This window comes from Mytilus galloprovincialis, chromosome 13 (genome assembly GCF_965363235.1).
Source record: "Mytilus galloprovincialis chromosome 13, xbMytGall1.hap1.1, whole genome shotgun sequence".
In the NCBI taxonomy this organism is placed as follows: domain Eukaryota; kingdom Metazoa; phylum Mollusca; class Bivalvia; order Mytilida; family Mytilidae; genus Mytilus; species Mytilus galloprovincialis.
In genome coordinates this window covers 64083112-64107980 of record NC_134850.1, presented here as the reverse complement: position 1 = coordinate 64107980, position 24869 = coordinate 64083112, and the positions used below count along the sequence as shown (strand labels likewise).

The window sequence follows — 24869 nt, the reverse complement described above, 5'->3', positions numbered from 1 at the left end:
TCATTGAATAACACTGACAAAGGAATCTAATATCAATTTATAATCAAAACAGAATTGAATTCTCAATAATCAAGTTCTAAGTTATTTTATACTAAAAAGAATTTGTTCCATTTAATAAACAGCGAATAAAACATTTTCTTCTAAAATTATCTTTTGACATTTTATTCACTGTTTCCGACAACATGTCAAGAATAAATAAAATTTGATCCAGTTATCTTTATTGTCATTCAGGAATAATATTTTGCACCTTAATAAAATAAACAATATTTTCTGTACAAGGAAGGATTTAAATTATAAGACACAAGAGGAGTGAAAGATACCAAAGGACATTCAAACTCATAAATCGGAAATATAATGACAACACCATCATGGCAAAAAAAGAGGTACACGTAAAAAAACAAAAAACCTCCCCAAAAAACTTGGGGGTGATCTCAGGTGCTCCGGAGGTGACCAAATCCTCGAGAGCAGATCCTTCTCAACATGTGGCAACCACTAATGTTGCTCATGTTAGTACAAACTGACCAAAAATATTTTACGAAAAAAAAGGAGAGCAAAGAAAAGTATTAGTCCAAACCAATGACTGCAGCTTTATATATCCACAGATTTCAAAATGACAAAATTCCCTATCCGCCAATCAAGCACTTTTTGCAATGAAGCACAAAAACCTTAATAATTTTCTGATCTCAAAATTTGTGACTATTTTGTTTCGAATTTGTTTTTATCAAACTTTAACCACCCAAATAACAATTTTATTAATAAGAAAGACAAACTGAAATTTATGCAATATCAACAAAAGTATATATATTGCACCAATTGACAATAAATTTTATTGTTTTTCAATAAAATGAGTCTCATTGTGACATAACTGATTCAATGACTGTATGTGCACCAATAATCTATATCTAAATCTCTTTTTTCTTTAATATTATGATAAAATAGCATGTAAAAAGACAATTTGATTAAAAATTAGTTCACTGTATTTTTCTCTAATCTTTTTGAAACATGCATGTATCAATATACTGTACTTACCTAATGAAAGAAATTAAAATCTTTTATTAATAAAAATTCTAAATTCTATAAAACTACTCAATATTTAAATCCTTGTTGATCATTATATCAGTTGTAACAAGAAGTAATTGTAACAGGATGCTGTTACGAAGTCTCCCAAACAAAGCTCCCATAACTCGCCATTCATATGGTCCCATGTTCATTTGATTTGATTTTTTGTCCCATACAAGAATATATATGGCTTACGAGTAGGGATCTCCACCATTTACAAGTATTCAAACAGGAGGGGGTGGTGGTGACCCCCAGGAAATTTACCTACATTTCATTTGATTTGTTTTATCGTCCCCTACAAGAATGTATATGGTTTAAGGGTGGGGATCTGGACCGTTTACGAGATAATAGCACATTCTCAAATTGAACGGGGTGGGGCGACCCCCAGGAACTTCCCTTTCATTTTATTTGATTAGCTTTATTGTCCCATACAAGAATATATATGGTTTAGGGGTGGGGATGTTGACTGTTTACAAGTTTTCAAACAAGAGGGGGTGGGGTGACCCCCTTGGGACTTCCCTCTTATTTCATTCCATTTGTTTTATTGTCCTCTACAAGAATATATATGGTTTAGGGGTGGGGATGTTGACGGTTTACAAGTTTTCAAACAAGAGGGGGTAGGGTAACCCCCTCCGGACTTCCCTTTTATTTCATTTCATTTGTTTTATTGTTCCCTACAAGAATATATATGGTTTAGGGGTGGGGATGTTGACCGTTTACAAGTTTTCAAATAAGAGGGGGTGGGGTGACCCCCTAGGGACTTCCCTTTAATTTCATTTCATTTGTTTTAATGTCCCCTACAAGAATATATATGGTTTAGGGGTGGGGATGTTGACCGTTTACAAGTTTTGAAACAGGAGGGGCGGGGTGACCCCCTAGGGACTTCCCTTTAATTTCATTTCATTTGTTTTATTGTCCCCTACAAGAATATATATGGTTTAGGGGTGGGGATCTGGACCGTTTACAAGATAATAGCACATTCTCAAATTGAACGGGGTGGGGATGACCCCCAGGGACCTCCCTTTAATTTCAGTTGATTTGTTTTATCGTCCCATTTAAGAATATATATGGTTTAGGGGTGGGGATCTGGACCGTTTACAAGATATAAGCATATTCTAAATTGAAGGGGGTGGGGATGAACTCCAAGGGACTCCCCTTATATTTCATGTGATTTGTTTTATTGTCCTAAAATCAATTCTGAAGACTTCATGTATCTATCACTTACAGTTTTCAAGTTATATTCATTTGAAAATTTTAGAAAATAAAATCCCATAGGGTTCTATAGTAAACCCCTCCCTCCTTTCTACCCCCCAAAATACCCATTAATAGACCCCAATGCACAAACGAAAGATTGATGGCTCACCTAGACATATTAGTCTACCATTTTATGAAATTCTAAGTCAATCTGACAAGCGGTTTTGGAGAAACGCTGCGGACAAGTTCATTTTAAAAGTGGCGGAAGAAGAGGAAGAAGAAGAAGAATAACTAGATTTGTAATTGCTAGCAATAACGGATAGCACCCTTGTCCCCCCATTGCCAGGCGAGCGGCAGCCATTTTGAAAATTCAAAAGTCAAAGAGTGCATCTACACATGCAAGTTATCATTTTTGTAAAATTTCATTAAGTTTGGAGCATTTTGAAATTTTGGACAATTTAATGTTTCCATGGTTATGGCGGCCATTTTGGAAATTCCGACTTCAAAATGCTACTCCGTACATGTCAGCCACTATTTCTATAAATTTTCATCCAGTTTGCAGCACTTTATTTTTTTTGGAAATTTTGAACATTTGTGCTGCAACCATGGTTACAGTAGATAATTCCAAAATTCTAAAAGCAGACATCTCATTGCCACATGTCATGTTATATATCAATACAGTTTCATTTACTTTGCTGCACTATTCTCTGAGAAAATGCTGATTTTATGCATTTTTCATAGGGTCAATGCAAAACTTGGCCCTAGTTTCCATGACAACGGCAGCCATTTTGAACTATCCAAATATTGTTTTGACATCTTGGCATACTGGGTCACATTTTCATAAAGTTTCATCCAGCTGGATGTTATAATGAAAGAGTTAGAATTTTTGATATTTGAGCTGTTTCCATGGTAACGGCAGCCATTTTGGAAATTCCAAAGTCAAACTGCAAATCATCTCATGCCAGTTACCATTCCTGTGGAGTTTCTTCCAGTTTGGAACACTTTGAATATTTTCGGATTTTTGCAGTTTCCATGGAAACGGCAGCCATCTTGACCATTCCAAAGTCAGGTGCACAACTTCATATGCTGGTCCACATTATGGTATAGTTCCATCAACATTGGTCCATACAATTCCGAGAAACTGTGTGGACAAAAAGTGTTGAAGAAGAATAATAAAAATAAGGAAAAAAAGAAACGTACAATAACAATACGTCACCCCAACTCCGTTGAGGGTGCCATAATAAAAATAATAAGAACTGAGCAAAAACAATAAGTCTCCAAACAGACTGAATAAGAGTAGTAAAGATAAGTGTGTTAATTCATTACATGGATGTACCAAATTACTTATGTTGGGGGGGGGGGGGGATTTTTTCATGGCATGCAGATTTTGGCCCAAGTATTAAATCAAATATCTGCAAAAATTGAATCTTTGAAGTAAATAAATTCAGAGTATCTACATTTTTAATTTCTTTAGTGTCATATGAAACCTCAAATTAAAAAAAAAATTGCATCCGTTATTTATAACTAAATGGATAGTTTTCATTATACAACTTATATACATATACTTTTTTCTGAGGAAAATTCTTTAATTTGTCCACATTTAGAAGAAGTTTACTAATTTTAATTGCCTGCTTCCAGGAAGCAATTCGCCTACATATTTTCAGTATGCATAATGACGTGAGCGTGACCCTCCTCGTACAAATTCGGTGATCGCAATACGCATGGATGTCAATAAAATAAACAATTATCTGATTATACATGTTAAACACGTGCTCAATACCCATGCTTTTTACTATAAGGTGACAATCGGTAAACTTCGGCTTCAAAACACGGCATTTAATGAGCAGCCATAGTTGTTAAATCACAACAGACAGAGAGAAAAAAATTGACGATTATACGATATATTTGCGTAAAAAATGATAAAATCCTGCACAGAACAATAAGTTTATGATATATACATGCATTGGTTCAAGAATTGGATGAACATTATTTTTCACCACTCACTCGTTTCTTATGACTTTAAGTTTTACATTTCAAATTGAGAATTTAATTCCTCTCTTTTTATTATTTCCCTACTATGGTTGAAGTTATTTACAAGCTGACTTGCAGACTTTTAAATGGCAAAACCATGAATCAAGTATCTATGAAATTACAATTTTTCCTCATTCCAGAAAAAGTGGCACCAAGAAAAGTTAATGAATCCACCATACATTGCCAGTAAACCCTTTCAGAAGGAGATACAACTCAGTACAATATCAAATCCATAAACCACCATCATCCATGCATCAATAACTGTGACATTATGATCTCAAATTCCCTGAACCTTCTACAGATATATCAATCATTATCATTATCATTCACAAATTGTCTACAGTGACAAGTTTACAAAACAACCATTTTTCAGGCTAGTTGTAACACCAGAAAGGAAATAAAGCCAGGAAAGTCAATCATTAAAGGAGATCATTACTTCTGGTCATTCCTTCAGTGACAACGTTTACAAAACAACCATTTTTCAGGCTAGCTGTTATAGTAGAATAGAAATAAAGCCAGGATAATGCAATCATTAAAGGCGACCATTAGTTCTGGTCAGTTGAAGGTCATAGATAGTTTATAACATTGGATTAACTACAAGTTAATTAAGATTAAGTGAAATGATGTTGGTCAAACTTTTTATTGTCTGGCTGAGATTTTGAAATTGTCAACACAAGATTTATAGGAAATTGTAAGAGGTAAAGAATAAAGGATCAAGAAATAAATTATGCATTCCTCATTAAGAACGGAGATTCTATAACTTTATGCACATATAAAGTACTTTCATTACAACTGCTCATATGTATCATTGAATTAAACTATTTTATTCAAGAGGTTATTGGTTTGTAAACAGGACCAATAAACTGACAAAATTAAAATTATTCTAATATTGCCACTCTTCATCTTAAAAGTCACAGTGAGGCCTTCAACATGGAGAAAAAAAAAACTCTCACCTCACTAAAAGTCAAAGAAGTTTTATGTATAGTTTGTGAGTTGGAGGTCCAGTTTGAACATCAAGAACCTGTTAAGGATGTACTTAGGTGAGCTAAGGTAAAATTAAATAAATCAAGAATTCAAAATTGATACTTTTAGCGTGAAGAGTATTAGTTAAGGATTAAAATAAGCTAAAAATTTTGATAGGTCATGGAGCTCCTTTTCGAGATATTTGATTTAGAAAATATGGCGGGAAAAGGCTGACTCGGACTTTTACCTTATAATTTGCATTGGTATAATATAGGTCTCAAATCAAAAGAAAGAAAATCAAGAATCTGCTTAAATTTGGTAAAATGACCTTTTATGAGCTATTACATTGTAAGTCTTGTGTTTAAAGTGAAATAGGTGTTATGGGGCACAATATTTTACCTTGTATCATATGGAAAAACACAAAGGTGTCCGAACATTTGACACTTACAGTATTCCAAAACCTCACCTAAGTACATCCTTAAATCCTTAAAATTTACAACGCATATAAATTTTTCTGTGTATTTAAATTTCCCCATTCTTTGAACCCCACAAGGCCAAATATTTCAATTTATATGGCACCAATAAACTGTTTAAATTTAACTTAAAATTCAAAAATTCAATTTCAAAATTCTTATAAGAAATAATTGATCAGTGCTAATCTTTTTGATATAAACTAGGTCATTTGGTGCTTTCCAAGATTGAGAAGATTTTAGAATTAGACTATCTTTTTTTCTTTTTCTAAGACTAGAAATCAAGATACCCTAAATATCTCATATTATTCATATTTGCTATAAACGCTAGATAGCAGCACTAAAATCCAACCTCTTCAAAAACAATTAAGTTGAAAGTTGATTAAAAATTACCTGTGGCATGGGCCTCTTCTGATTCCTCAATTAAATCTGTATACAAGAAAATCATAACTATCGCTAGAGAGCACCAAAATAATCCAAATAATAAAATCACAATAGCCAACTTGTTGTCCCGCCAGCACCGATTACACTTCCCTAACATTCGGTCAGACATCCCTGGACGACATCGTAATAACGGTTGTAAGATATTCCCCTCCTCTTCCATTTAATGCTTTTAAACTTTGAACATCTTCCACATTGAATTCTCTTCAGCAAAACTTTACATAATTACAGCTAAGATGTAAATTAATTAAGCGTTGATCGATTAACATGGGAGTTATGAAATATAATTTGATTAACCATTATTTTATGGAATCATCAAATACTTAAAGCATTTGAACTGTATCTGTATTCCTGACCTTTGTTCCTTTTTACTGATTTCCCATGGCAGTTATTTGTTTAATTCTAAAGGGTATGCTGAATCTGCAATTTTTACATATTTTCGTGCAGGTTACCAATTAGTTTCTTACTTCCTGTTCATAACTTTGATTTGAGGAAATATTAATAAATTATTAATTCACCTTTGACAATCCAATCAAATAACAATAAGAGTATTAATTCTGTTCCAATTCTTCTATAAATATTAGTCGCTTTCGTTACAAATTGCTTTTTGAAAATAACGAAAATATTTTCCTATTGTCACGATATTAGTTTGTTACGATGAATAATTTACCCCATCAATAAACATGTAATATTGAAAATAAAATTCTGACAAAACATCCAACATTTTATGCTGTTAGCTTTCTTACTCTGCTTATTCATTGGTAATAATTAATTAATTCTAAATCCTTTAAATCCAATATATTATGCAATAAACAGTTTCACCACTAGTCAAAACATTTCATCGATACTATCAAAAATAATAATTATCCAATTAAATTTTTTATCCCAATCTTTTTAGTCTCATTTCAATTGGTGAATTCCTTAAGAGATCGACAAATGTAGATCTATGCAACAATTTGATGCCAGAAAGTACAAATAGTGATACAAATTGAACTTGTTAATTAGTATAATATTACACAATTTCCGTCGTCTCTTTGTTTTGGAGAAGTCAATACCAAAGCAATTATTGTCACTACTATGTCCGATTTCATGCCGAGCTGCTTTTCCCGAACATTTCCATTTATACTACATCAGTCGAATCACTAATTTGAAAATTATAGTAAAGAGAGCACCAGCGCTATTATATGGAAACAAAATCTTCTGTAATTTATGTATACCTTTTACTCCGTACTTTATTCCCGTCATAGCAATTTAAAATTGATACCAGTAACGGAAATGGAATGGTAACTTAAAGTGTAACAATAAGCCAAATAGCTTTTAGCTTACTATACAGCAACTAAAATGTTACATTTTTCTTAGACAGTATCAACTTTGACTACAGTATTCCAATAATGGCTGATATTAAGGTTTATATCACATTCTATCAACACCAATAAGATATGAATAATACAAAATAATGTATAGGCATATTTGAATATGGAACAAAAAATTACTTTATATAGTCTCGTTCATGTTACGGTACAAAATGTTGTACAAATTAAATTGTTTTAAAATGTCATAAATATTTAAAAGAGTTCCAACAAAAAAAATTGTGATATCTATAATTCATACAAATTCCAATTGAATTGTTGCATGTTGTTATTTCACAGTTTATTAGGAGACTAAATCCTTTGAAATTACTACAGGGTCACATAATGTTGTGTCAGTAAGAAGGCAATCTAACTTGCGAACAAATCAAAATGACTTTCTTTCAATTACGTTATGAATAATTAAGACAATGCGAACAATTCAACATCAACAAGTAATAATAAGTCTTCCTTTAAACATCGTATTTGTATTCATTCTTCAACACAACTGAAATTCATCAAATGGGAAAAATCTCAAACATTTAACAACCAAAACAAGAGGAATATCTATCCATCTTAACATTTTCTCCATGTTTATATTTGCAAAAATAGTTATTCTTTATTAGTTTCAATACCATAAAACTCCTTTGAATTATAACCAAACAGAAACAACACAATATCGTTTAAAAGATGTAAAGTATTATTAATATGCATGAGCATAACCGTGTAAGTATTTTTGTATGTACTGATTCCATTAAGATTGCGAAGCTTAACAAATCAATGTAGTGATTGAGTTTTCTCCAATCGCTCTACCTTTAGATGAAAGATCAATTGTTTAAAGCTAAAGTCTGCTGTAAAATTTCATCAATTTGACTTTCCACCATTTATTGTTTAATCTATAAACTATTACTACTAAGCCATCTTTTTCCCTACGATTCACACTATCAGTGACAGGGACCATTTTTAACTTAGTCTAGAAGTCTGATTTTGTCCAAACTGATTGTTATTTAATAGTTTGTTTCTCTGTATGTTTATTGTCGTGTGTTTATTGTTGCACTTCAGAGTTATGTTGTTTTATTGTTGCACTTCAGAGTTATGTTGTTTTACTGTTGCACTTCAGAGTGATGTTGTTTCATTGTTGCACTTCAGAGTTGTGTTGTTTCATTGTCGTGTGTTTACTATTGCACTTCAGAGTTATGTTGTTTTACTATTGCACTTCAGAGTTATGTTGTTTTACTGTTGCACTTCAGAGTGATGTTGTTTCATTGTTGCACTTCAGAGTTATGTTGTTTTATTGTCGTGTGTTTATTGTTGCACTTCAGAGTTATGTTGTTTTATTGTTGCACTTCAGAGTTATGTTGTTTTACTGTTGCACTTCAGAGTTATGTTGTTTACTGTTGCACTTCAGAGTGATGTTGTTTCATTGTTGTGTGTTTATTGTTGCACTTCAGAGTTATGTTGTTTTACTGTTGCACTTCAGAGTTATGTTGTTTTATTGTCGTGTGTTTATTGTTGCACTTCAGAGTTATGTTGTTTCATTGTTTTTGTTTACTGTTGCACTTCAGAGTTATGTTGTTTCATTGTTTTTGTTTACTGTTGCACTTCAGAGTTATGTTGTTTTACTGTTGCACTTCAGAGTTATGTTGTTTTATTGTCGCACTTCAGAGTTATGTTGTTTCATTGTTTTTGTTTATTGTTGCACTTCAGAGTTGTGTTGTTTTACTGTTGCACTTCAGAGTTATGTTGTTTTACTGTTGCACTTCAGAGTTATGTTGTTTTACTGTTGCACTTCAGAGTTATGTTGTTTCATTGTTTTTGTTTACTGTTGCACTTCAGAGTTATGTTGTTTTACTGTTGCACTTCAGAGTTATGTTGTTTTACTGTTGCACTTCAGAGTTATGTTGTTTCATTGTTTTTGTTTACTGTTGCACTTCAGAGTTATGTTGTTTTACTGTTGCACTTCAGAGTTATGTTGTTTTACTGTTGCACTTCAGAGTTATGTTGTTTCATTGTTTTTCTCTTATAGTTGATTTGTCCTAATCATGCATGAAATTTTTGCCATTGGATGTTAAGCAACCAACAATCAATCAATCAATCAATCTTATAGTTGATGCATCTAAATATAGTTTGTAACCCAGATTTGTTTTCTTTTTATCAGTTCATTACTTTTGAACAGCGAATTCTACTGTTGCTTTAATTTTTTATGCCATGTCAATAAGTATTTTTGTATTGGCAATACTTTGTTATTGAGATTTTTTTGCAATATGGTGATTTGAGCAAAATGTTATATATATTTATCCATAATATTTCAAATGTAGTTGTAACTATCTGAGACACAGTTTTAAATATACTTCTGAACATGCATGAGATATTTGCCACTGGAGATTAAGCAACCAACTATCAATCAATCAATTTTAGAAAGCACAACATTATTATATCATTGATATATTGGGTCAATGTGACAGCAATTGAGCCAACCACAAAAAACTGATATCAACGGGTTCAATAAATAGTCTACATTCTTCAAAAATATTCAAGGTTCAAAATCTTATTACGAAAAAAATCAAAAGACAGAAATATTCAATCAAATATGTATTATACATACGAAGATGTGTCTACAATTTAGACATGGAATATGGCATGGAGTATGTCAGATGATTAAATTTAATTGAATTATCTCCCCTTTTTATTCAACCTATTCCATCTTCTTTCAAACCTAATACAATCAAATGTCATTCAATCATTGTTGTTTTCACGATGTCTAGTTAAAATGACATTTCAATACTTCTTCCTTAAAGAACTATCAATATAAAGGAGAATTTAAAAGGAAATGATTTGCATTGATTCATCAATATATGTCTTCTGCTCATGTCAAAAACATTGCATTATCAAATTCAAACATATTCTTGTTTGTTTTACAATGTCTTTTTGTCTGGTCTAAACAAGAGCGCATAAACAAAATTTTATACAGAATATCAAGAATATGTATAGTAAGACTATGCAAATCCTTGAGCATATATAATACCATCTTTAGAATTTAATGTTATTAACTGTTTGAGAAGGTCGACTAATTCCATATGTCTAATAGTTCAAAGTTATGACTACTTATGACTACATGCCAATGGCCCCTAAAATTTGGTATGGACTACTTAAATTTCTGCTTTTCTTGTAATTGACTTAATATGTGAGCTACAAAATTTAAGCTGTTGGCTACCATGACAAAATTTTACCTTCAATCCCTGTAATTAACCATTTAAATGTCATTACCCAACCCTTTTTGTTACTTCGATGCTGTTTCTAACAAATGTCATTGTTTGAATGGAAAAGCGAGTGAGCTTTGTCGCATTTTCGCCGCCATTACGAGAATTGCTTCCCGGCTGTACTTATGACATTTCTGGAAACATAGATTTTTGGAAATCGTAGGCTTTTTTGTCAAAACGTAGACTTGATGTCTCCACTACTTAGTTTATCTGACAGCAGTCCTTTTGCGCCAATTACTGTTTTTCAGGGGTATCATTTGCGCCAAATTTTGTATTCCAAATGTATCAATTGCGCCAATATTTGGAACTCATTTACTGCAATTTACCTGTACAAATATCCATCATAATTATTAATGATTAATTTTTATTCTTATTTTTGGCTTAAAAAGTATCATATGTTCAGAGATATGTCACTATGAAGATGAGCATCTGGAGAGAAATGACTGGAAATGCATTAGACAGTCCATGTATAGAGAGAAAAGAAAACTTATTGCCTTACTGATTATTTAATTATACAAGATATACCAAAAGAGAAGAAAATAGAAGCTTTTGCTGATTATGTTTTAACCACATATGTTTAATGACACAGTGCTTTGTTCCCACCATCCGTATGGAGTAAAACTCTATCTGCCGCAAGATGTGACAGTAATGGAGCAGAAGCATTCCAAAGGAATTATCATGAACTATTTTCATACATTTAATCCTTCAATGTTTGTCTTTTTGGACAATAATATGGAGTTACAAGCTACTACATACATTAATTTGGAATGTACCCATGCAGCATCAGTAAGAAGAAAGTATCTTTCAGAAAAAGAAACATTTGCCGAATAAAGGAGGAGGGAAGTCATTTTTCTTCTAATTGGCACAATTGTATGTTTTATTTTTGGCGCAAGTGATACCATGTAATTTTAGAAGTGGTGGCGCAAACATACCATTGGAGAAAAAAATTGTGGCGCAAAAGGATGCATTTTTGGCGCAAACGGATCTCTTCTGTTTATCTTCATTATGTTAAAGATGTAGTGTAGAAAGGTTTAAGTGACCTTTACCTTTGACCTTATCCATGTCATATTATAATAACATTCAGTTCCAGGAGTTAATAAAATTTGAGTTATGGCCAAGTATGACACTTTTGATGGAACTAATCTTTCTTCTAAATGGGGTTGTAGATTTTGAGTCAAATCAAAACAAAAATTAAAATAAAAAATGTTTACCTTGTTTCGTTTACTATTTCTTTAACAATTACATTTTCTGAGTTCATTCTTTATTTGTTTGCTCTATGGTCGGGTGGTTGTCGCTTTGACATATTCACCATTTCCTTTCTCAATTTTATTTATATAAAAAAAACGATGTGGTATGATTGCTACAAAACAACTCTTCACAAGAGACCAAATGACACAGAAATTAACAACTAAAGGTCACTGTACGGCCTTCAACAATGAGCAAAGCCCATACTGCATAGTCAGCTGTAATAGACCCTGAAAATACTAATAATTAACATATAAACAAACGAAAATCACTGAATTACAATCTCCTGACTTAGGACAGGCACATGCAGACAGAATGTGGCTAGTTAAACATGTTAAAAGGATCCCAACTTGCTTTAAAATGAAAACCTACTGTGACCTCAACCTGTGATCCTTCTCAAGGTCACATGCCAAGGAGTCTAATCTAAGGAAGGCCATAGGTAATACAGCTTAAAGATTCTGGGCTATGCCATTTGGAGCCTTTACGAAAAGTAATAATATCACAAAAAGTAAAATCACAAAAATACTGAGCTCAGAGGAAAATCAATTCGGAAATTCCATAATCACATGGCAAAATCAAATAACAAAATGCATCAAAAACGAATGGACAAGAACTGTCATATTCCAGACTTGTTACAGGCATTTTCAAATGTAGAAAATGTGATTTCAGTGAATGCTGTGAAATAAGATTCTCTTAATTTTTGAACACAAATTAATCAATTTTATTTTAAATATGTTTTACTATAGAATAAAAAATCTTACTTTTTATCTTTTTTTAAACTATAAAAAAGAAGATGTGCTATGATTGCCAATGAGACAACTGTCCACAAGAGACCAAAATGATACAGACATTAACAACTAAAGGTCACCGTACGGCCTTCAACAATGAGCAAAGCCCATATCGCATAGTCACCTATAAAAGGCCCCGATAAGACAATGTAAAACAATTCAAACAAGAAAACTAACGGCCTTATTTATATAAAAAAATGAACGAAAAACAAATATGTAACACATAAACAAACAACAACCACTGAATTACAGGCTCCTGACTTAGGACAGGCACATACATAAATAATGTGGCGGGGTTTAACATGTTAGCGGGATCCCAACCCTCCCCCTAACCTGGGACAGTGGTGTAACAGTACAACATAAGAACGTACAATAAAAATAAACGCCCTTCATAATTACATGAAAAAAAAAAATTATGAGTTATCAATAACAATTTTGTCCTTTAAAAAAAATGATCAAAGATGATATTAATGCAATGATTATGTTGTCAGATTGTTCTTAAAGAATTTTCTGATTCCTTTAAAAATTGATTTCCTAATCATTCTTCATGCAGAAAATGCTGTCATTTATAAACTATCAGGTTGAATAATCAAAGATAGTTAGTTAATATAAACCTATTATAAAAGGAAATGAAGGTTTTTTTTTATTAATGAGTCTACTATTGCTAGTTCAGAACAAATTAAAACAACTTGTAATGTTTTCAAGCGTGTAGTTAATCATCGCATGCAGACAAATAAGAAATAGTATTATTTCTTTAGAACGATCCATACAATGAAAATCAGAGCAACTTATATTTCAGTGTACTGATAAAAAAATGCAAAATAATTAAATCATACATCATGGGATAAGTGTTACTATTTTCAAACAATGAATTGGCATAATACAACCCCTTGACCACTCAACCCCCCTAAAAAAAAATTATCAACTCGAGCATTCCTCCGCCAAACAAAAGTTTTGACGTCATCTACATATGTGTAAAAGAATAGAAGTAACATTGAGTCACAACAGTGTTCTATGGCATAATACTTCCAAAAGAAAACAGGCATATATAAATGAATAGTCTTTTGAACAGAAAGATTTTGAAATTGAAATATATATATATAAGCAGGAGAATAGTTTTACCAGTTGAATTCAGGTGACTTTTATAGAAAAATATGTTTTTTATCAACTCTTTTCAAAACATTAAAATTGGAATTTTACAGCTTTAATATTGGAATACAGTTGAATTTAGGTCAAAAGGATTACAAGAATATGTAATTCATCAACTCTTTTCAAAACATATAAATTGGAACTTTACAGCTTTAAAATGGATTACAGTTGAATTTAGGTCACTTGGTTATGAGAATATATGTGTTTCATAAACTCTTCTCAAAACATATATTGACATATTTTGACATAAGACCATTGTGCACTAATGCTTCAGTCAGACAATTAATCAGTAAGACCCCCAATTAATCAAACGAGAAAAGTCAATCCATCAGAGACAATCTTACCGATCCTATACAATGACACTCAGAGAACTATCTAATGGCCATAAACGGAAAGAAGAAAACTTATTTTCTCGCCATTCATTTTTAACCAAATAACAACAGCATCATTTAACGATCACTTTATGACCCTCTTGGCGTGTCTTATAACTTTGAAATGGCTCCAATATCCTGCCGGAGGAAATATAAACAGCTCGCCAAGATACCTTATAAGAATGTAAAACTGATTCTATCAAAAGTTAATTGTGAGTTCATCAATTGAAATAATCTTTAATATTTTATTACTTTCCAATAAGGTAGACAGAAACATATACACATCAGAAAAGTTTACCCATTAGAATCATCGATATAGATGAGTAACAACTGTATTACCGATGGATTCTTATCATCGCCAATTGTCCTCAACAAATACAAGAATTCTATGAATATTTTACAAATCTACGTTACAAATCTTCAAACGTAGAAAGCCATTTAATCATACCGGATATCAAGATAATGTTTTTGTTTTTCTTAATATAAATTGTTTCTGTTGCATAGAAATCATTGTTTGGAATACACAATGAGCCGTTTAAGGTCATCGGACCTTTCGTTTTCCTATTATTCTAGACCTTATCAGTTCCCCAGAGGACAGGTCAATGATTTGAAATGTGAGACAATTTCCTCTGCCATATATCATGTCACCGATGATTTAATACTGTGGTATTGGTTAATATCATCTGTATATAAATGGGCCTGACAAATGGGAAGGGTAAAAAACAGCAATAAAACCAAAAACATTTAAACAACAAGAGACATGGATTTACACATATATAGCAAGTTAGCAACCCAATCATACAATTTAAGAAAAACAGGAAGATATATTCAAAGAGGAAAAGACCTGAACTTTCAAACATAATTAAAAATACAGAAAAATATTCTCTGGTTTGAATTATTCTGAGTCAAAATTTCAAAACAATAAATAAGACCTATGAATCAAAAATTTGTTCAAAAATATTTCTTAAGAAAAAAGAATATTTGGTTTGAACCTTTTTTGCCTACTTAAATGTCTCTGTTTAATTTTTTTTTAACTTAAGTACACAAACAATTTACAAATTTAATACTTGTTAATAGCCTTACAGTGTTAAAGGTGACAATATTTAATCTTCATATTCTCAACTCTTAATCAATGATATCTACGATAAAATAACATATTTAAATATCACACTTAAAAAAATGTTATCAAATCCAATATTGTACTTAGCTCAACAGGTATTTTGTAAAGATATCATAACCTTTTTCAATTGGTTAATTATAGTCATCACGGACGGCAGTCCCTCAACGCAAACACAATATAAATCAAACAATGTAAAATTAAACATTTTTGAACATTTTTATCAGATTATGTTAAACATAATAGGCTAAACACACAAAGATATACGTCCAGTGTGTAACATAGCTTGACATACAAGCATGAATACTTCAATAGTCGTAAAACTTTTACTTCTGTAGGTTGGGACAGGAACAAGTGGTTCATTATAGCATAAAGTGTCAAAATGAAACATAACTATTGGTTTACAGTTTCAAATAAAATTTCTAAAATATGTTTGGAATTTAATTGTATTATGAGAAATTTATATTCTAATTCATCATTATCTATAAATGGAATACCAGATTTTTCCACTCCAGATAGTTAATTATCTAATTTTGAAAAGCTTTTCTGTGTAGCCAATTGTGGAGAAAATCATATAAAATGACAAACAGAGATTGAATCTATTTCTTTCATCATGTTATAAAAATCTGAAGACAAACTTTAATATTCAAATACCAGCAAAAAATTGTGTAATTTCTTTCTTTATTTTCCTCCCTCTGTCCCTCTACATTTTGCTTTATTGATGAATTCTCATCCCTTATTCTCTATCTCTTTTTTTATAATTTCTCCTGAACTTTTAATTTTCTTCCGTCACTCCTAGTTTTTCCAAGAAAGAAGGTGACTTCAAATCTACCTAGACTTCAGCTCTGACACAATTTTGTTTGACCTACACCTTATTTCCAGAGTCAGCTCTGACACAATTTTTATGCGTTTTCTAGCAAGTACCCTAAGGTTAATCTTAATCCTCAAATAGCCTGCTGACCAGAGTTGAACACTTAGTCCATAAGATTGTCTCAAGTTTTATACAGAGAGTTAAAGTCTACAGAATTACTTTTACCTTTGTAAAGAGTTGTCTGTTTGCTTAAGTTAAATGGGTATTTTCTTAATATTATTCATATGATCTTGATCAAACATGTTAATCAATTTGCTTTACAAATATTTTCATATTGGACGTTGAGGAACGTAAATTATAAAAATGTTGTGAAACAACTTTTTCTCTCTTATTTTCTTGTAGACTTACTCTCTGATCCCAATACCTGTCTGGCAATTTGTATTTTGGAGTATTATTGTAATAATTTAATATATGAATTATGAATCTGAACAATTTAACCAACTTTTCTTGTATTTTTTATTTTTTATTTAATAGTTGTAAAGCTTTATAAAAAGAAACAACTATAATTTAGAATATACTCTACATTCAATTGTAATTGGCTCAAATGGGATAAACTTCAAAATTATTCCAAATAAAGAAAAGACGATGGTTAAGCCTAAAATTCTGACCCCACATGACACAGTGCCTTTATTTAATGAAAAAAAGTTTCATTTTGATACACAAACTGTAGCTAAATAATAAGGGAACAAGGTTTACTGCTATTTTATTAAACAATAAACTTAAGAAACATTTATATCCTGTAGGCCTGATAAATTTAAGTCATTTTCTTTTAATTTATATTCCTTACTATTAAAATAAATACCATGAATTCTAAAGGACCTTTATAAACATCAAATCTCAAAGATCAAAATGTAAAGCAGAACATCATTAGTACAAGTATGTAAAGGTCAAGGACACTTAAGCCAAAAAAATAAACCTCTTCCCTTTCAATTTAGTTATTAATTGGAATTTCAGCAGTTCTCTGTCAAGGATGTCATTGAGAAATTGTATGTCAGAATTGACTTTCGTTCTAATAGAATGTCCATTTCCCTGTCAAAAACAATGAATATCAATTAAGTATCAGGTCTAAGCATTTATCCTTCAATCAGAAAATAAATAGCAAAGCCTAACACATTGAAAGGGAGACCACTCATAGAAATAAATGTTTCTATAGGAAACACAATAATTTGATAGAAAGATTGTCAATAAAAGAGCAATTAAACTGTAAATGTGAATCTTATAGGTATAAGAAGATGTGGTATGAGTGTCAATGAGACAACTCTCCAACCAAATAACAATTTATAAAAGTAAACCATTATAGTTCAAGGTACGGCCTTCAACACGAAGCCTTGGCTCACACCGAACAACAAGCTATAAAGGGCCCCAAAATTACAAGTGTAAAACCATTCAAACGGCAAAACCAATGGTCTAATTTATATAAAAAAAAAACGAGAAACGAGAAACACTTATAACTGAATATATAAGTTATAAAATTGAATGAAAAAATTACATTTATTGACCTCTACCTCCATCTCTGTCATGATTTTTCAAGAAAAAGATAAGACCCAATTCTGAATACTGTTTCCAAACTCTCTGACCTCAACAAATCCACTTTCATTTGATTTTAATTTTACTCTAACTATATTTTTCATAACATACTGAACAATTTGATTTTTATCTTTATAAAAAAATATCATATCTTGTTTAGTACATGTAGTATATTATTCCTAATCTATATCAAGAAATTATTTGCAAAAACAAATAATACCCATTCATATAGGCTAGACAAAGGAGTTCAAGTTCTTATCAACTCTATCTCCTTAGAGGAAAACAAAATCCTAGTATACCCCTTTAAAGTTGATACCCAGACTGAACTCTCTATTTATTAAAAGTCAGAGCTTCATGACCCAAAATAAAACCCTCAGATATTTCCTCTATCTGGCCAGACAACTCTTACATTGTCATTTGACAGGAGTGAGGGTTTGAATAGGGGGCCTTAAATTCTGTATTCTATAAATTTGTATGGCATTTTTTTTCATCTGCAAACATTTGTAACGATTATTCCATAAAATTCTAATGATGATATCATTGATACATATTTTCCCTGTAATTATGTGATTTTTTATCCTCGCCTGTAATCAGTTATTACATGCATGACATTATTTTTTTTCAGTTATTCTTTACACTTTTGAACCCCACAATTCTCTATTCTGTATTTTTATACTCCCTTTCTGTCTTTTTTAGCTTATTTGGTAAATATTCTGTATTCTGTAGAACCATTCAGACCCTTGAGTTGAGGCCATCCAAGGTTGTCAGTGTAAGAATATTATATATCTACCTCAGATATCTACCCAGTGGGACATTTTAAATCAACAGTGATTGAAACTATTACTTCTCTCCTCTAGCCTACTGAGTTTTAATAGTTGTCGATATTTTAGTTATTTTCTTTAAACATTAAACGTGTATCTCAAAGAGAACCAATCATATTATTTTCTCAATAATTTTACCTACCACTATACACCAAAACTAAGCTTAAACTGTTTAAATATGCTTGTATCAGCAATACATTCGACCTGCAATCTACTTTCACTTTCGTTTTCAATTTCCCGCCAAAAATCACGTGGTTTAGGCAGCAACCATTTGATTTTCGGGGGGGGGGGTTATGGTTTTTTTTGGAAAAAAAAGTTTGTTTCCAGTTTTTGGAGAAAAAAATAATTTCTTTTTGATTCTGAGAAAAAAAAATTGTTTGTTTCACCCTCAGCTGCCACTATATGTAATGCTAAAATTGAAAGAAAAATATTGTTTTCGACTTGTCGCGAAAAAAATAGATTGTTTTTCGCCGCAGGCGAAAAAAAAAAATTGTCCAGAAAAAAAAAAACCATAGCCCCCCCCCCCAGAAAATCAAATGGCTGCTGCCTTAGTAAATACTGAGCATCCGAAAAATTATATTCTTCAAGAAAATTAACTTGCAGAGGCGGATTTAGAGGGGGGCCCAGGGGGCCCGGGCCACCCCTTTTTGGGAAAAAAATTGGTTGCTGATATAGGGAATCATTGAAGAGTGACTGGAGCGGGCCCCCTCTTAGGTCAGTCAGTGGGCCCCCACTTATGAAAATTTCTGGATCCGCCACTGACTTGTGTTCAATAATAATTTCCCAGCTGCTGTAGGAATTCTATCATGTCATGGGGCTGTGTTTTCATTTTTGCTTGACGAGGCTTTAATTTCTATACTAAAGCCTTGAAATAAGTATTTTCTTTTCTTTTATGACCCTACCCCCTCTTTCATATTGTGTTGAAGAATTTCAGGAAATTTCCTTTAATAGTTCAACGTGAATAATCAGTACAATATCTATAAAAAGCGCGGCTTGTGTTCTGTAAAACATTTAGATGACAGCTTTAAAATGTTTTGTCTGTTTGTCTTTATCTTTGGCATGAGACTACTATAACACATTGTGTTATAGTAGTCTCAGCTTTGGCCCATATGTCGTTTGGTTCTTCTTGGTGAAGTTTTTGAATCCTATTCCATTGCTTTTTTCTTATCACGGGATCGAGGAAGGGTCTTTAATTGTTTTTATTTTTAAATAAAAAAAAAATAGTTACTCAATGTCAATGATACTACTTTCATCTTTTAACACTTTTTCAGTTGTAGTTTTCACACAGAAATGTTAGAAAATATATGTCGAAGTTTTCAGGGTAGGGTTCAAAATATTTAGAAAAATTCATCATAAATGACGTGACAATCAAAGATCAAGGAATTTATCAAAACAGAGGTAGTGTCTGTGTGTATACTTCTTTTCAATCTGCTTAACATATAGATCCCAGGGGCGGATCCAGCCATTTTAAAAAGGGGGGGTTCCTAACCCAGGACAAAGGGGGGGGGGGGGTTTCAATTACATGTCCCCATTCAAATGCACTGATCGTCCAAAAAAAGGGGGGGTCCAACCCCCGGAACCCCCCTCTGGATCCGCGCCTGGATCCTGTGTCCACGAGTCGTCTTAATAAGATTTTACTCTTTTTTATGTCTTTATGTCTTTATGGATTTAAATATTAGTTATGATCTTTAGTAAGAAAATCAGATTTTAATTGAAACTCAAGTATTATGGCGAAAATGTGGAAAGATGATATGTTAATTACAGGTATTTTGTAATTGTCATGCAACATATTCATGATGGTGTCTGTAGGATTTAGATCATTTAGAGGAGACTGTCTTTGAGCGGCTTTTGATCAATATCAAACGTGTATACATATCTACCATCTCATCTTCAATAGATGTGGTGTTAAAAAAAAAGAGATGAGCATGTTGAAAAATATGTGATGTAAGATTTGAATTGGTTGCGATAGATGTGGTCTCGTCGCTGAATTGGTTGCAATAGTCAGATGTGGTTTAACAGCTGACTTGGCTGCTGGTGTTGATTGCAATATATGCAGCAAAAGAGCTGAATTGATTGCAATATACATGTACGTCAGTGACGGAACCAGGAAGGGTTCTGCATGCGGGGGGATTGCAACCCCCCTTTTTGGACGATCAATGCATTTGTATGGGGACATATGGTTGGACCCCCCTTTTATCCTGGGTTAGGAACCCCCTTTTAAAAATGGCTGGATCCGCCCTGTATGTGGTCTCGCCGATGAATTGGTTGCAATAGATGCAATAGATGTTATACAGGAGCGAGTTTAGTTGGTTCCAATATATGTGGTCTCGCTTAATTTGTCGCAATTGACGTGGCATACGGTAGATGAATTGGTTGCTATGGATGTGATCTTGCCACTGAATTGGTTGCAATAGATGTGGTATAATAGCTGAATTGGTTGCAATGGATGTGATCTTGCCACTGAATTGATTGCAATAGATGTGGTATAATAGCTGAATTGGTTGCAATGGATGTGATCTTGCCACTGAATTGATTGCAATAGATGTGGTATAATAGCTGAATTGGTTGCAATGGATGTGATCTTGCCACTGAATTGGTTGCAATAGATGTGGTATAATAGCTGAATTGGTTGCAATGGATGTGGTCTAGTCGTTGAATTGGTTGCAATGGATGTGATCTTGTCACTGAATTGGTTGCAATAGATGTGGTCTTACCACTGAGTTGGTTCCATTAGATGTGGTATAAAAATGGTTTGAAGAGACTATTCTTCAAAATGTGGAAGATGTTTAAATTTGACTTATTGTTGACAATCGATATTTCTCAAATGCATTTAACCTTTGTTGATACGAGAAAGTATAAGGAGGTACAGTTTGTTTGTGTTTTTTTTTTCTTTTTTTCTCAACGTTTACAAAAAATCTTTGAGGATTAATGTAATATATCCTCATTTGCATCTCGATTGTGGGAAGTTATTGCAGCAAGAAAATTTTCTTCGTTGTTCTATACTGTTTTACACTCACAATTAGTATTAGTTCAAGTCAAGTCAAATATAAGTGAAGATAAATGGATAAATAAGAGAAGAAATCTTTAAGGTAACCGATACAGGTAATCATCTCACCTGGGGTGTGCTACAGACATATTTTTCTTCAGACGTCGTTGATATGGACGATTTTTTTTATCAGTAATAACTTCATTTTAACAACTAAGTAAATATAGACACATTCATTCTAGATTTGTTACACTAGTGGGTCGAGAGACAGTTAAACTATATATTTTGACAAACCAAATTTTATACATATTTGTTAACCACGAGGTGACTGCAAGTACTTGTATTTAATTTATGACCCTACGATTAAATCAATATAACACATTTGCAAGCAGTTAGATAGTATTTACCATGGGTTGTTCTTCGTTGTGTATATATGTAATTGTTTGTATGGTTCGGAGGTTTTCTTCTTCAGAAGAGCCAAATGTTGGTTGATATAAGTCATTGTTTGTATGGTTCGTGGTTTTCTTCTTCATAAGAGCCAAATGTTGGTTGATGTATTTACCATTGGATGTTTTTCGTTGTATGTACGTATGTAATTGTTTGTATGGTTCGGCCGTTTTCTTCTTCAGAAAGGCCAAATGTTGGCTAATGTATATCATTGTTTGTATGGTTCGGGGTTTTCTTTTTCAGAAGAGTCAAATGTTGGCTGATGTATATCATTGTTTGTATGGTTCGGGGTTTTCTTCTTCAGAAGAACCAAATGTTCGTCGTTGTATATCATTGTTTGTATGGTTCGGAGGTTTTCTTCTTCAGAAGAGCCAAATGTTGGCTGATGTATATCATTGTTTGTATGGATCGGAGTTTTCTTCTTCAGAAGAGCCAAATGTTGATTGATGTATTTACCATAGGTTGTTCTTCGTTGTATATCATTGTATGTATGGTTCGGGGTTTTCTTCTTCAGAAGAACCAAATGTGGGTTGATGTTGGTTTACATTTTTGGTGACTCCTGATATCTTTATTAGGCACAATTCAGAGGCGGATTTAGGGGGGGCAGGGGGCCCGCCCCTCCCTTTTGGGGAACAAATGGTGACTTATTTAAGGAATCACTGAAGCGTGACTGGAGCGGGCCCCCTCTTAGGCAATCAGTGGCCCCCAGTGTAAGTAAGTCAAAAAGCAGAGTGAGATTTTTTTTTGCTTATCAAGTTGCAGAAAAAAAGAAAACTGTACCGATGATTAATATTTCATTGATTAATTAGTTTGATAATTTTCTAATCCTATAAACTGCATGGTTAGCTAGTTGGGCAAAACTTGAGAGAAAAAAATCATTTTGATAGAAAGAAATGCGAAATATGTTGATAGGACAGTTACCCAACAACATTGTTTTCTTATTCTTCTTGGTATGTCGATCACTGAACTACCGAGTGTACCTTATTCTACAAGATCATGAAAATGAAACAATCAGTCGGTTAAATGCCGTAGAATTTCAATGCAGAAAATGAAATAAGTATAGTTATGTTTAAACATTTGAGTAAGAGGATTTATAGCATCACAAATCAAACTAAACCCAGATAAATTATGGTGTTCATGTGACATAAACACCAGATGCGGGTGCTCAATATACGACATCTAATTAAACTCAAAAGTCTTTCTTTCTATACGTTACGCGTGATACTTCATGTCAAAGTAGCAATGTAAGAATGTGTTTTTTACCCTCGACTATTCATTTTTCTGTCAGCCTGGAGAAAAAAACTTTCTCTTATATACTTGTTGCTTAAACCACTCTTCGTAAACTCTGGTTGACGTTACCATCAACCCTACCAGACCCTTATTAAGACCGAGAGGTTGTAGGAAAAAGTATACGAGTAGGATTAACAAAATACTCTGAATGAAGACTACTCTGCCTTTTAAAAAATCAGATGTTGAGTGATGTTTAAAGTAGAAATTTATGACGCCAAATTTATCGCCAAACAGCTGTATTCCTTGTTACATATATGTAAAACATATAACCCAAAATATGATATATAATTTATCACGAATTTATGTATTTAGTCAAGTATAGGTAGCGTGTTGTCTTCAAATCAACATGACAATACACAATATAAAAACGTGCCAAAAACTATTTCAGACGGAATTGTTAAAACGAAGGTGTGTATATGTGTAATGTCAAACACCAAACGAAGCCTATCCACCAAACTTATCTGATTTTAAGTCTTATGCTAAACATGAAAAAGGGAGAAGGGTCACCAAAGGCTACTGTTTCTCATGAATTATACTCCAGGATGCTCTTTTAGCTTATATCCTCGTAAAGAATTATTCATGAACTATTTCCCACTGGACATCAATCAAATAAAATTTATTTATATATGAGCACCCTATTGCATTAACACTCACCTTTAACAACTGCCGAAGTATAATCCAAATTAATCATATTAATTCTTAAAACGCTTGAATTTAATTTCAGATGTCCATCTCCATTTTCATTTAGCAATAAGATTCTTGTATCAGACCTTCTAATATCACTATCACAGATCTTAGGGTCACGAAAACCCTCCACTTGTATCCTTTGATGTAACCGCCTATGTCGAATTCTATTTCTTGTTGGTTTGATAAAATTATTGAGTATAGCACCTCCTTTGAACACCCTTTTTATTTCTACCTCACCCATAACCATCCCTGGATGTTTCGTATCCAGCATGAGGTTCTTAACGGTAGCGGTAACTACAATGCGCGCCTCCTCTTCACGAGCCTCTAGACTTTTCTCTATACAGCCGTTTTTAATATTCCCAACAACGAAATAAAATGATAGAATTAAGAGAAATATTTGTAGCACAGAAAAGTGAACGAATTCCATTTTAATCCCACCTGTAGTAGCGAAGTTTTCCTTTAATTCTATTATATCTACATTGTAAGTACAATAGTGCACATTGAACGAGACATGCTTTTCAAGTGTTTCTGTTTAAATTTACTACCCGGTTTAAATTCCCATTGAAATTTAATGATAGATTTAAACAAGGTAAATAAACATAAGACAACTGATATGGAGAAAGATCAATTGCTAAGGGTGTCCTAAAACTACCAAGTTTTCTGGGTCACAAAATACAAAAGAAGTTTGTGTTCACATCAATGAGGACTGATGCGGTTATTTATTGATGTTTGGTGAACAGAGCGAGAAAGAAGTTACTAGTATTTCATTGTACTTGGTCGAACTGTGTGTGTTTTATGGCAAATTT

The 24869-nt window shown here is 32.6% G+C and overlaps 1 protein-coding gene across 7 annotated transcripts in view; it reads right to left on the bottom strand.

Annotated features, from left to right (window-relative positions):
- LOC143056543 (agrin-like) overlaps nucleotides 1-24606 on the bottom strand; it is a 146173-nt gene extending 121567 nt beyond the window's left edge. For 4 of the 7 annotated variants that reach the window (XM_076229625.1, XM_076229631.1, XM_076229627.1 and 1 more), the window contains exon 1: nucleotides 24031-24605. In XM_076229625.1, coding sequence (XP_076085740.1) covers nucleotides 24031-24490 — 460 coding nt within the window. In that variant the 5' untranslated portion in view covers nucleotides 24491-24605. Of the gene's footprint in view, nucleotides 1-6110; nucleotides 6653-24030 lie in introns of those variants that run through there. The other 3 variants (XM_076229626.1, XM_076229628.1, XM_076229630.1) reach the window with 2 other exon arrangements.
- Between the last annotated feature and the right edge of the window lie 263 nt (nucleotides 24607-24869).